The sequence below is a fragment of the Cyclospora cayetanensis genome, unplaced genomic scaffold (genome assembly GCF_002999335.1).
Source record: "Cyclospora cayetanensis isolate NF1_C8 unplaced genomic scaffold, CcayRef3 CcayRef3_contig_3, whole genome shotgun sequence".
Classification (NCBI taxonomy): domain Eukaryota; phylum Apicomplexa; class Conoidasida; order Eucoccidiorida; family Eimeriidae; genus Cyclospora; species Cyclospora cayetanensis.
The window spans coordinates 432,530-446,368 of record NW_020312258.1 but is presented as its reverse complement, the minus strand read 5'-3'; the positions used below and the strand labels follow the sequence as shown (position 1 = coordinate 446,368).

The 13,839-nt window shown below is 54.3% G+C and overlaps 3 protein-coding genes across 3 annotated transcripts; 1 reads left to right on the top strand and 2 right to left on the bottom strand.

Moving 5' to 3' along the window:
* Positions 1–101: 101 nt before the first annotated feature.
* LOC34623826 lies at positions 102–3,063 on the bottom strand. Its single transcript, XM_026338739.1, has 5 exons — positions 1,817–3,063; positions 1,179–1,242; positions 924–1,027; positions 475–669; positions 102–285 (listed from the first exon to the last, which is right to left on the bottom strand). The coding sequence occupies exons 1-5, from the start codon at positions 3,061–3,063 to the stop codon at positions 102–104; spliced, it is 1,794 nt and encodes a 597-aa protein (XP_026194524.1).
* A 1,637-nt stretch (positions 3,064–4,700) lies between these two features.
* LOC34623825 lies at positions 4,701–6,048 on the top strand. Its single transcript, XM_026338738.1, has 5 exons — positions 4,701–4,736; positions 4,948–5,281; positions 5,405–5,526; positions 5,799–5,818; positions 5,922–6,048. Exons 1-5 carry the CDS (start codon positions 4,701–4,703, stop codon positions 6,046–6,048), a joined length of 639 nt encoding a protein of 212 aa, XP_026194523.1.
* A 4,447-nt stretch (positions 6,049–10,495) lies between these two features.
* On the bottom strand, positions 10,496–11,384 carry LOC34623146. Its single transcript, XM_026338691.1, has 3 exons — positions 11,269–11,384; positions 10,816–10,941; positions 10,496–10,574 (listed from the first exon to the last, which is right to left on the bottom strand). Exons 1-3 carry the CDS (start codon positions 11,382–11,384, stop codon positions 10,496–10,498), a joined length of 321 nt encoding a protein of 106 aa, XP_026194476.1.
* Between the last annotated feature and the right edge of the window lie 2,455 nt (positions 11,385–13,839).

Here is a 13,839-nt window from a genome sequence, read left to right as displayed (position 1 = left end):
ACAAGCGTACTGCGCCGGCAACGGCTAGCCAGAACTCTCCCCTCCCACAAGGCGAAACGTTTGTACTGCCAAGGGCCTTATAAAAGCAGGGTCACTCCCTGCTATCCCGCCTGATTTCGCTGTAAGTGCTCTAGTCGCTGCAGGATTAGCTGCTGCTGCTGCTGCAGCACGTCTTCCTGATCCCCAGTGTACTGCAGAACAAGGGCATCCTCCTGAGCGCCCTCTGCCCGCTCACGCTGCGGTACTGCACTGCCTTCGCAGTTGGAAGTCCATGCGACTTCCACGCTGTACATACACACGCAAGAAGGACCGACGCATGCGGCATGCACCGAGATCTATCTGAAGTAGACAGCAGCACGTCACCCCCAGCGAGAACAGCGGACAGTCAGAAATACACCTGGGAAAGGGCAGCGCAAAACCATCACCCGACAAATGATAACAGCGGCGAACAGCAGCCACAAGTCTTGAAAGTACTTGTAAAAGGCTCTTGCTGCAGGCGTCATGAGGTGGACAGACACCGGACCTAGGCAGGCCACAAACCACTCGCTGCTGCTGGTGCTGGTACGTGCCCTGTTACGCCTCGTGCTGCCTGTGCTGCAGCTGCAGCTATCCGACACGAGGGGTATCTCTAGGGAGGCTATCAGCGAGCGAAGCAGCCGAGATACCCGCCTAAAGAAACGCGAAAACATATACGCCACAGCAGCAGCGTGCCAGATCGCACTATCCCCCGCCCCCCTTCCTTCCCCTCCAGACCTCCTCTGTCACACGTTTTCTGCATCTGCAGGAAGCACACCGTCTCTCACGCACCAGCAGGAAAAGCCTCGAAAGCCTACAAAGTGTATCAACAACAGCAGCAACAGAAGCAGCAGCAGCAGAAGCAGCAGAAGCAGCAGCAACAGCACAACCAAACCACCCCACCAGACCTGCAGTGGGCTGCAGTACTGCAGGTCCCGATCAAGGCAACAACCCCCAAGTCTCGCCGGCTGTGAGCCTCTAAATTCAAATACACAATGTCGATTACTCCCTCCTGTAATGGCGGCAACGCAGCAAAAAGCATAGCAGCGCAGTAACAACAAACGACGACAACTCGGGCATGCGCCTGCACAGGAGAAAAAGAGGCTGAATCTCATGAACGCATGCAAAGATACTTGCACCATCCTGCACACCGGCACTCAGACCTGAGTTAGGAGGCTTTTCAGATCCCTCAATGCTGGATATTGCCCTTTGCAAAACTCCAGATCCCTGAAGCACGCAGCAACAACGCGTAGACAGACAGTGAGACTGAGATAGAGAGAGAGAGAGAGAGAGAGAGAGAGAGAGAGAGAGAAAGAGAGAGAGAAAGAAAGAGAAAAGAGACACAGAGAGAGAGAGACAGACAGAAAGACAGATAAAGAGAGACAGACAGTGAGACAGACAGAGAGAGACAGACAGTGAGACAGAGAGAGAGAGAGGAAGAGAGAGAGAAAGAAAGAAAGAAAGAGAGAAAGAGAAGAGACAGGCAGATAGATAAAGAGAGACAGGCAGATAGATAAAGAGAGACAGACAGTGAGACAGAGAGAGAGAGGAAGAGAGAAAGAAAGAGAGAGTGAAAGAGACAGAAAGAGAGATAAAGACAGACAGATAGATAAAGACAGACAGATAAAGAGAGACACTCGAAGAAAGGCGCTGCTGCCCGAGGGTGGCAGCTTTCCCTTCCAGCATGTGGATTTCCTGCAGCTACCGCATAGGCTGCTTAGAGCCGTCTACCGGCGTTGCTGCACGATGTGTGGCGACTGTTGAAGGCGGCTGCTGCCTCGCATGGGTGCAGGAGACATACACGGGAGGAGCAGAGGAGGCTGCAGCTGCAGCAACTTTTGTTTGCCCATCGGCTTCAGAAGTACCGCCCCCAACAGGCCAGCTGAACCCCTTCGGTGGCTTGTAGACTGGATTGAAATAAGCTCTCCAATCTTCTTCGAGCGCACTTGCAGCGCCACCCCACTCTTCCTCTTCGGCTCCTTCGGGGTCAGTCGCAGTCGCAGCAGCAGCTGCTGCTGCTGCCTGCTTTCCAAGGAGGTACTGTTCGGCGCGCTGCAGCAGCAACTCTCGATTGTCTCGATAGAATCGCTGCGCAGGCGTCAGCAAGGCGTCGTCTGCCTCTGCATCAGAGCCTAAAGGCCTTCCATCTCCGTTGCTTGCGCCTCCTGCACCTGTCGCAGCAGCTGCGCTAATGTGAGGCGGCAGCAAATCCTCGAAGGACTGCTGCAGTGCCCCTCTTATCCCCCCTTCCCCCGCCGCAGCAGCTGCAACACAGTCTAACAGCTCCCTCTGCCGCTGGGAAAAGGCGGCAGCTGCTGTCGAGGCTTCCTCCGCAGCCAGTGCCTCGAGCTGCTCCTGAGATGCCACAATCTCTGCAGATGCATGCAGCGCCTGGAAGGGAGGAGGGGCAGTGGAGCCGCCCCAGCTGTCTCCGCCGCTGCTGCTTCTCGCTGTGCTGGAAGAGCTGTCTCCTCCGAAGCCAAGCGACGGCAGGGGGCTTTGTGCCTCAACCGTCTCGATGGTCTCTCCATCGCGACAGTCGAGGAAGCTGTCTGACGCGGTGCTGTCTTCATCGTAAAAAGGCATGCGAGCGCTGCTGTGTCCGCTGTTGCAAGGACTGCTGTTCGTCGCGACTGCACTCCATTCAACAGAAGAAGCGCGAGTGGATGCCCTCTCCGAGATAAATGTGCTCTCTGCGTTGCTGCCGCGGCTGCTGTCTTGCCCTTTGACCTTCTCAGCAGCCTCAAGCTCAGCTAACACCCTGTGGAGTGGCTTGGGGTCTCTTAAGACGGAAAAGCAGCGCGTCTTCCCTCTGCCGCTCCAGCATGCATGATGCGGAGAACTGTGCAAAAAGGGGTCGCTGGAGAGGCTGCAGAGGCTCCTCGAGTTCGGCGGTGCCTGTGCTGTTGCTGCTGCTGCTGCTGCTGCTGCTTCAAGTCGCGGTGAAGGCGCACACACACGTGGGGCCCCGTAGGAAACTGGAGGGCATGATGCCCGTGCTGCAGCAGCAAGAGCAACACGCGAAGCTATGGCCACGTTGCCAGGCATTCTATGAATTCAGCATTCAGCACCATTGGTCTATGTGCGATGAATCTTCATGAGCGTCCCCATTAAAAGGACACAACGCAATGCAACAGCTCGGCTTTCCCCCCTCGTACTGCAGCATTTCTTCGTTGCGACTGCTCTTCTGCAACCCCAGTGATACATAAAAGTACACAACTTTGCCGCCTCAGATCCGGTGCGCCGAGTATTCCTCAGCCTTCCACCGTGAAACGTATATTATGCGCGTTGGATTTACTCTAAGTAGCGTAGCATAGGGCCTCTTGCCACCAGCCACCTTCATGCATGCATGCCTACATGCATGCATGCATACAGCACGCCAAGGGAGCAGCGACCTGATCGGAGAAAGAGAAAATGGGAGCTACCCCCTACCTGGCGAGAACAGTGGCTAGGATTTTCTCTGCAATATCCGAAGAACTGCGTATTCAACAGGAGAGGATCCGCTAGACCGCCACATGCCTCCCCCTGCACCAGGGGCAGAGGAGCCTTGCCCATGAACGAGCGTTGGCTGCTGCTGCCCCGACGGGTGTCGCCGCTCTGCATGTAGCTTGAGGCGTGAAAATATATACAAATTCATGACGGTTCGCGGCTCGCGACTCTCCTACACGCCCGTCAACGCGCTGTCTGTAGCACCAGCGCCCTTCCGGAGAGCAGGCATTTGTTGCGCTTGCTTCGGCTGCCCCTCTGCGTTCCTCGCCGTCGAAGCAAAAGATGCTGAACCTCCCTCTGCGCAACACCGCCTTCTGGAGGGGTCCCTCGGGTCCAACGGTGGGAACTACAGGAGCAGCAGCTGCAGGCAGCGGGGGAGGGGGGGGGACGACTGCAGCCTCACGGCTACTGCCTGCTTCCTCCACAGCAGTACGACCCCGCGTGCAGCAACTCAGACACGAAGTAATCTCCGTTTCTGACTCCCGCACATTCCTTTGCAGCGCCTGCTCGCTTCCTATGGCACAGAGATTTAGGGCGGTACGAAAACTCGCATCTCCAAAACCCCTCTTTTAGGCCTTTTTTTCTCCCAGAAGCGCACTTTTCCCGCATAGCAAAGCACCCCCTTCTCCTCAAGCACCTTCCCGTGTATCGCGCCTTCTTCTCGCCATGGCTGCGCAGAAGCTCCGCGTGGCTGCACATGCCTTTTGTATGCGTGGTGATCCGCAGCTCCCTTGTCTTCACTTGACCTGCGGTGCATGTGTTGAGCTGATGCTCGCTTCTAGGCAGTGCCTAGTGTAAGTACACTCACACACACTTTCACACTCACATACACTGTCACACTCACATACACTTTGACACTACCATACATATACACACTCACATACACTTTCACACTCACATACACTTTGACACTACCATACATATACACACTCACATACACTTTCACACTCACATACACTTTCACACTACCATACACTTTCACACTCACATGCACTTTGACACTACCATACATATACACACTCACATACATATACACACTCACAAACATACACACATATACGTTCACACTAACATGACATACATACACGCTTCCCACGACCCTTCCAGACTGCTGCCTCCGCTTCAGTTGCTGCTCTTGCCGTTGTCTTAAGCTGCAAGGGACGCCTCAAGCGGCTTCTGCTGCTGCATGTGCGCGTATGGCTGCGGCTGCCTGTCCTGTTGCGTGCATCACAGCGCTAGCACTAGTTCAGACATACTACAGAGGAGTCGGATGGCTCCTGCGTAAAGTGTGGGTGCTCCTGCTGCCGCTGTTTCTGCAGGTGCAAGGAGTCCATCCAGGAGTCAGAAGAGCTAGGCGAGGGTGTCACTGTTTACCCTTGCAGAATCTGCAAGTTCGCTTGCTGCTTTCTCTCCGAAAAGGCATTGCAATACCACCAGCGACAGCATGGCTTGGAGAAGCAGCTGGCATTCCTCGACGCGGCTGCTGCTGCTGGCGCTGCCTCCACAGGAGCACCTACGGATGCTGAAGGCCTTATTGCTGCTTTGCATGCGGAGGGAGAGGTGGTTCTCTCACAGGAACCACAACACATCGCGCCTCCTCCTGCAGCAGATCCGCAACTTCAACACGGCCCCCCCCAGCTGCAGCCTATCCAGCAGCAAATGCGTCCTCACGCGTGGCAACAGCAACAACACGCAGTGCAGCTACAGCCCATGCAACACGCTTGGCAGCAGTCACCCCAACAGGAGGCTCCACAGCAGGAACTACACTACCCCGTCAGCTCGCAGCCTCATTTGCAGCACCAGCAGCAGCAGTGGATGCAGCCGCTGCAGCATTTACAGCACCCGCAGCAGCAGCAGCACCAGCAAGCCTTAGCGACCCCACCCTCGGAAGAATCGCCAGCAGCTGTATCCACACCTGATGTCAAAGAGGCACCTGTTGCCGCCCCTGTAGGCCCCTCTTTATCAGCTGTTGCCTCGCAGTCATCAGCATCAGTCGCAGGAGGGGATGCCGCTGTTGCAGTAGTACGAACGCCTTTGCACTTGCAGGCGACCCTTGGACAGCAACAGCAGAAACAGCAGCAGCAGCAGCATTTACAATCTCAGCAGCAGCAGGAAGAAGAAGAGGATAACTTAGATGACTTTCTGTAGTTTCATTATTGTCCCCTTGGAGCGCGTCTGGCTGGGCTGGGTCTCTTTTTCATCGTTTCTTGGCAGGCCTCATGCAAAAGACGTGTTACACACTGGACTAGGCTGTATATATATCCCTCTATCCCCTATGTATCTAGGCTTTGTAGTGGGAAAAAGGCGCACCAAGGCACGAGTAGCAGATGAGGGGCAGAAAGATAATACGCTCAAAAGCATAACGGACGAGGTACATCTGTATATACATACACACATGAGAACGCATGTCTCGGTAGAGAAGGAGAAGCGTTAGAGGCAAGGCGATGGAAAGCCATGGAGACAGACGCACGAAAGGAGACAGCAGGACGAGACGGCCGCCCCTTACAGTTGCCTTTTAGGTTGTTGCTTAAACATGCTGATTGAGCTGTATACGGCAGCAGGAGCTGCTGCTTCTCTAAATGTAGTGTGTAGTACGCAACGTTGTCGTTTGGCTAGTGGGAATACTTTGAGGTCGACACTCAACACGCAAAGCATGAAAGCGCGATGGGGGTGGGTGGCTGTCTAGGGGCAACAGCATGCACAGCGTGTCTATGGGCATTTCGAAACTGCCAGCAAGCGCTACTAAGCGTTTTTAGAGCACCGATCGCACAAAAGGCATCACTGGAAGCAGCTGGACTCCCTCTCTACAACGCAAGATTCTTCGCGAGAGGCGCCTCAGCGCCAGCTGCTATCGCGCAGCTTTCCAGCTGTCGCTGCTCTTGCTGCTGCTTGACTAGGCGGAGACGCTGCTGCACCTCCTCTGAAGAAAGGGCAGGCAATGGATCCGGCAGGTGAGCCGGAAGGGGGGGGTTGGAGCGTAGGTTCCTGAAACGCAGACAAACACGAACGCGAGCTCACTACTGCTACTACGCACGTGCTGCTTCTTCGACTGCGCATGGCACGCCTGGCTGCATCATGTGCTGCCTTTTTTCAAATCGCCGCGTAGTGGCACGTCATTCACCAGGAAGCCTGGCTGATGTCGAGGAAAAGAACGCCACACCGATGCACGAGGTATAGCGACACCGACGACGGGGTGTAACGACACCAAGGGTGCTCATAACAGCACGCACCGCAAAAACGCAATCTTCTGCGGCTTTCCTTCGAGTAATGCCCAGTCAAACCACTGCACGCGCCGGATATCCCACCCCAATTCGCTCAGCACCCTAATGGCAGCAACACACAAGCAGCAGCAGCAAGTCAGAACAACTCCAGACAGCCTAAGTTTTAGGGTCAGGCAGTCCCTATTGCAGCGTTCTGCACATGCACGTGTCCAGCTCAGGAGGGCTGACACGCAGCACCACCAACCAAAGGGGAGGCAGAAAAGCCGACAAGAACACGACTTCTACAAACACTGCAGGCACCATCCGGCAGCAGCGTGATGCCCAACACATCCACGGCAACAGAAGCAGACCTGTGCTGCAGTTTGACTGCCTCAGTGTAGTGAGTCGTTCCCGTATAAAAGGCTGCAGGCCCATCAACGAAGATGCACCGCCTCCGATCTCCTGCCTCTCCGATATCCACCCAGAAACATCCCCAACTGACAACGATAGTGCAAGCAAGCCCCAAAAACACATGCATGCATATATACAAATACATACATATATATATATAGTCCGAATTCGAAACCTTTAGGGATGATACCACCCGAGAAGGCCGCACTACATGCAGCAGGCAGCACCAGAAGAAAGAGCCTCCACTACAGGCAGAATCGTCCTCTGTGGTCGGGGTAGCAACGACAGCAACCCCCTTCTCCCCCCTCGTTAGAAATTCACTGCCAGGGATGCCGTCTGTTTGCGCTTGCATGCTCCTTTCGGCTTGCGCCTCTTCGCGCCTCTCCCAGTGCGTAGGTGCTGCTGTAGCCGCTACATCTGCTACAGCTGCTACGGCTGCAGCACTTTCGCGACTTCCACTCTCCCTAATGGACTTACTGGAACGTGTTGCGGTGAGGCGTATTCAAGGCGGCCAGGCAGTCCGAGACCTCCCAGTGAAAAGCGGAAGGGCGACGTATTGGGTGGGGAATGCGGCGCAAGCTGCAGGTGCAACAGCGGAAGTAGCGACACTGGCTGCAGAGGCGGGACGGAGGGAGCAGAGAAGAAGAACTAAAAGAGAAGGAAGGCGTGTGCAGCGGCTGCAGGGAGAGGATCGTCGCCAGTGGCTCTGGCAGGGATGCATGCAGCCAGGCAGCAAGGAAGGACAAGCACGGAAGCGCCATCACGAGCACCCCGAGAAGCGAGAGACTAACTTCCCCCCTCAGCCCCACAGATCCTGCCCACCCCCAGCAAACTCCAAACCCTACGCTCCTTGCGCTGAAAACGCTCACCTGAGCCGCGCGTAAAACTGCCGAACTCTGCGCGGAAGTGCTGCCCAGATCTGCGGCTGAAGTACACGCAGGGCGACAGCCGTCTGCAAGGCCTTTTCCAGATGCGGAGGACGACAGCTGATAAATACTCTGCACAAAACGCGCGCGCAGAGCAACTCCAGCAGCCGCCGCGAGTCTACTGGGGAGCCTTCTCAGAGGTGTTGTGACGATGCGCATGAAAGATGATGAACACACATTTCACGAAGCAACACCCGCGAGAAGCACATGGAGGATTTCGTGGAGGCGGCACTCTAAGGGGCATCTACCAGAGGATCGGCCGGAGTATACGCCTTCAGATTCGCGAGGAGCGCTGTGTCTGATGATGCTGACACCCCCCCGTGTGCGCCGAAATAAACACACAGAGAAGCACGCGTGATGATGGGATAGACAGCCGATCCCAGTGCGGAGGTCCATGAGGTCAGTTCCTCACTTTGAGAATCTCTCCATGACGAGCATCTGGAGGGGTTGCGTGTACATCCCAAGAACGGCAAGGGGATGCATGCAGCCCCGAAACTGCAGCGCGGGAGCGTCTCTCAAGACCGGTAGCAATGCGTCGCTGAGCCGTTCCCTGAGGGAAGGAGGGGAAACACCCTGAAGGGAGACAACAAGAAAGGAAGCGAAGCGGCTGCACATGCTTTGGGGGTGAATCTCCTGCTGTGAGAAACGTCAAGGAAGCAATACACACACACGCATGCGTGTGTGTGTGTGTATATATATATTGCGCCCACGCGACACTTGCCTCATGCGGCAGCCGCAGGACTCCAGGTGTACGTACAGGCCAAGAAGGTATAGCATGCAGCGTACAGCGAGGCGAAGAAGCTGGCTACAGTACTGGCAGGAGAGTGACCACCAAACAGCGCGCGATCGCAAGGGCTGCAAAAGCCTTGAACGGGGATCTCAAAAGGCGAAATCAACACGAGGAGGCAATATTCGGAGGGGCATAATTGCCATAGGCTCCTCAGTAGTGAGACGCACCAACTTTGCAAGGCTAACAGCAACTTTGATGAGATCACCAGGCCTCATCATGGAAGCCTTGAGCACCGCCTCCTCCCCAACCTGCAGATGAGCAACAATCACACAGCATTTGAGGAAACTCAACAGTTGTCACGCGAGAGCGCCTCTCTGCGGTAAGGCAGCCCGAGTGGGGCCTGCTAACCGATTGCATGCAAGTAAGCGCCTCAACAGTAGAACCCTTTCATTCAAGATGGCAAGAGTTGGGAGCTCCAGCAGCGTCCCCGCAGACTCGGCGATACGCTTGCTTAACCGTTTGCCATGCATCGAGAGAGCTGCACGGCGTTCAGCCTGCCTATGTCCGGCTGTATGGCGATTCAACAGCAAAACATCTTCCCTAAGGAAACTTACGGCCTGACGCTATCCTGTGTGTGTGTATGGGTAGGTGGGTATGTGTATGGGTAGGTGGGTATGTGTCTGTGTGCGTATGTGTCTGTGTGTGTATGTGTCTGAGTGTGTATGTGTCTGTGTGTGTATGTGTCTGAGTGTGTATGTGTTTGTGTGTGTATGTGTCTGTGTGTGTATGTGTCTGTGTGCGTATGTGCCTGTGTGCGTATGTGTCTGTGTGTGTATGTGTCTGTGTGCGTATGTGTCTGTGCGTGTATGTGTCTGTGTGCGTATGTGTCTGTGTGGGTGTCAATAAATATATACATATATATATACACATATATATATATACACATATATATATATATATATATATATATATATCCTCCAAAACCACCGCGCGCCTTCTTGAATGCTTACTTGAGTAAGCGCAGACACATCCCTCAAAGCCACTCGGCTAAGCGCCCAAGGGACTGTCATTAGTGCATGTGAACCAAAGTCTTCGAGCGAGGCCGTTGCGTAACGGAGCAACGAGGCATAGAGGGGGGGATGCAGAAAGCGAGCTTTTCCGAACCTTATTCAACAACACACACCAAGGGGAGACGCAATCTCGGTGCAAGGCACCCATCCCCCACAACGCCGCAGAGGCAGCAGCATTCTCAAGCCGCGAAGATGCACAACAACAACGGGATGAGGGGCAAACGACAACAAGCGGACGAGCAAGCAAAGCATTAGCACGCACCAAAAGCAGACACACACACACACACATATATATATATATATATATATATACATATATATATATATATATATACACACACACACACACACACACACAACGCCGCAGAGGCAGCAGCATTCTCAATCGTGCAGCACACCCACGGAATGTGCCAGGAGAAGGCATGCGACAACGCTCCACCGAGCAACCGAAAAATCAAGGGCAGCAAAGGAGAAGCAGTCGAGCATTTCTTTCGATGCACACACACACAGCCGTGTCAAGACAAGCTACGCAGTTGGCACCCCTCCCTCAGTCAAGATGCTCCCTCCCTTGCTTTCCTTCACGCTGCCCCTCTTGCGCATCCGACTGGCTCTATGCAAAGACATCACCGAGATGCTGACACTCAGCTTCCCGTCCTACCCGTAAAAAAGATACCCCAATTGGTAAGGTGTGCAGCTATCCGCCACGTCTTGTGCCCTTCGAGCAAAGCCAAACCTACGTAGGGCAGAGACACGCGCGCGCAAAGCTCTCTCAGTTCTTGAAATTTCCCCTTAATCCGTCATTTTTTATGATGCCAAATGCTGACACACCGCTTCTCCGGACTGTGGAAGACGCTGCTCTACTCTTGTCGACATAATACGAGCGCAACTAAGCCCTCGTCACACACTCAACTCCCCCCTCCCTCTCTCTACACCTTGGCAAGCCTCTGCACGGCTCCCACGCTACCCACACATACCATAGAGCGGCGTCGTGCTTGCGCAACGTCGCAGCCTTCTGCACAGCCGCACTCAAATACGCGGGATTCATTTCTGCTGCATCCGCATGCAGAGACACCCGCTGGGGAAGCCAGTACTGCCGCACGCTGAGACAACCACATACACACATATGCACATGCACGTGTGTGCATCCCGAGACACACCCCTATCAGAGCGTAGCCACAAACAAAGGGGCACTAGCCGGGCAGTCGGATGCTCCCACATAGACAGACTAGCTCCCTCAAACAAAGGAAGCCTCCTTTTCTACGCTGCACACGTAGAGGTGGTCGTCGAAACGCCCCCGCATGCGCTCGTGCAAAGGCGACAGCCAGGAGGCACTTGGCGCGGCTAGCAACGCACAGCGGCGTAGCCGAAAAGCACCAGCTCCCATTAAATAGGTATATACACCTATTTCTACGCAGCAAAGGGCTTACCGGTGCTGTGCCCAACTGCGAAATCTCTTGTGCATGCGACGGCCTTTGTACCGCAGTCGTGCCTCGGCAGCGATGGCAGACTTGAGGAGCCGCTCGCGCGGCTTCAAGAGCGGCATTTCGCGCGAATAGTTTGAAAACAGAGATATTTATAACGCGTCTCCTTGCGATCCCACTTAGAGGCCGTTCTACGAGCCTCCAGGCCCCCCTCCCCCCGCGCTGCGCCTTACAGCAAGCACGAAAGGCGTGTGCAGGAGGTGGGAAAGAAAGCTACGCGTAGAAACACTTTGAGTGATGACACGACTGCAGCTCGTGCAGGCTGGTAGCATGCCTCTAACCGGCGAAACGCCGCTGGACGTACACAGGACGATAGAGTTCCTGCCCAGCGGAAGCACCCTAACGCACAGCCAACACCCCCAGGGGGCTTGCAAATGCCTCTAAAGTAGTAAAAAGGAGCCTTCTTGCGTTTCGCGGCAACGCGCAGCCCTCATAAGGTCGCTGGGATTGCCGTGCCGCCTTCCTGCTGCTGCCGTCCTGCTGCAGCAGGAAGGCGGCAGCAGCCGCCGCTATACAGGACTAGCTGCCGCTGTGTAGACAGAGTGAGAGAGAGAGAGAAGGCATAAAAAGAAATAAGGAGCCACAAGGCCCCAGCGCGGAGGAATACAATCCTCCGATGTACCAATTAGGGTACTAAAGTGTAAGGCTACGAGTTTAGAGCAATGAGGCTGTAAACACCCTCGATTTGGAAGTGCTAATCCTCGCGCTGCTGGAGGTAAAATCTCCCTTGTTGTTGTGGCGCGTTTCCCAAAACACGAAGCCTGATTTCCATATTTTGAAAGAATTCTATTACTTTGAACGGAAGGAGTGCAGTTCTCCGCTATACCTAAGCTTCTCAACCTTCAAGGGCATGCATGCCATGCATGCATCCAGCGTACTCGTGGGGCTGCGGCGCACGGTCTGCACGAAACAGATCTGCTGTAACGCATGTTGTACACTGGAAAACACATTTTTGCTGTGTCTCCAGCATTGTGCTTCTGCAGGCACACATCAACAACGCCTACCCGGCTCGCTCCCAGCAAGCATCGCCGCAGACGAAGCGCTGCTGCTAGGGGCGTTCATGGCACTTCTCTATCGAAATACACACACGTTCGATGCTGATGTCGAGCTGCATAGCTTTTCCGAGGCTGTTCCGACTGCAGCATCCCCCTATGCCGCGTTTCCGGCCAATTAGCAGCAATGAGTGGGGAGAGGTTCTTCGTAAAATTTGATTTTTTTTAGAAGCCAACTGAAAGAAGCCGGGGCGAGGCTCAGCCTCGAACTGATGTGGTTAAGGGCCGCGCTATGGTGCATGCCTGATCGCGTCTCAGAAGGTAAGTAGATGCACTCACGCTTCATGCCTAGTATTCAAACGTTGTGCCTGCATGTCGTCGTATCGCTTCCTCTAAGGTCCCCGCGGTAGGGAGAGACACTTAACTCGACACCCAGTGTAAATTTGGCGGTGAGGGGAGAAAAATAGACAACTCCTAGGGTGCGGATTGCCGCGCCCTCTGAGCACTTTTAACATTCACAGCTAGTTGCACACAGCACCTAGCGGACGCGTACATATTAGTGCGCCTTCTTGTGCTGAGCCAAAACGACTCTACAACAATCAAGAAGGCGTATGAAAGAAAACACCAATCCGTCATGCTCTACCAATTCTTTCTTTCGTGTGTCTAGTGTAGTTGAAGGTGCCTGAGTGTAGCTTAACCGACTACGATGTTCCTCTCAGTTTCAAAGCACACGTGCATATAAATCCTACCTGTTTGTCGGAAGCAACTGCTCGCTAAAACAGCTGAAGAGTTCTTGCACTATCATTACTCCCCAGGCACGCCGAAACCCGAAAACAGTGCTTTCTCGAAATGCAAGTGTGTATCTCGGTAGCTTAGGTGAAAATGACTGGAGGAGATTCACACACTAACCAATACCGAAAGAGGGAACAAATCAACTCGACTCTGGAGGCGCACAGGCTCGCTGTCATGAGAGCGAAAATTCGTGTGTGTCTCCTGCTACGTGAAAAAGGACGACCAGTAAAATGTGTGAAGGGAAATAAAATATGCGCTGCTTCGGTGCTGCCTCCATGCCTCATAGCGTAGCATCTGCATGCAACGACGCCCTGAGCGTGCAACATAGTTGAAAGCAAGGCCCAACGGGGGAATAGGTATGTATGTAAGTACAACATACCTGGGACTGGCTGCGCATATATCTGAGTGTAGAGAATACCATCAAAACAGTAGCTAGCGAGTCCCCAGGTGATAGTCATAGAAGGAGGTAGGGATTCAGGTTGAGCATGCGCTGGGAAAGAAAAATCTCCGAGGAGCGCCAGGGACAGCTTCTTTGGCGACTAGCGTTGTCAGCCCAGCAGAGCCGCAAATTCTTGTCTGGGCAACGGAGCTCTCAACGGCTCCTCTGTACACCAAGAAGGCTGGCATTCGCCACCCCAGCTCACTAAAAGCTCTTATTTACAGTTTCGTCGGTGCCCATTGATAGCCAGGGTCCATCACTGCTACGGCCACCTGTGGATCATCCACTGCCACA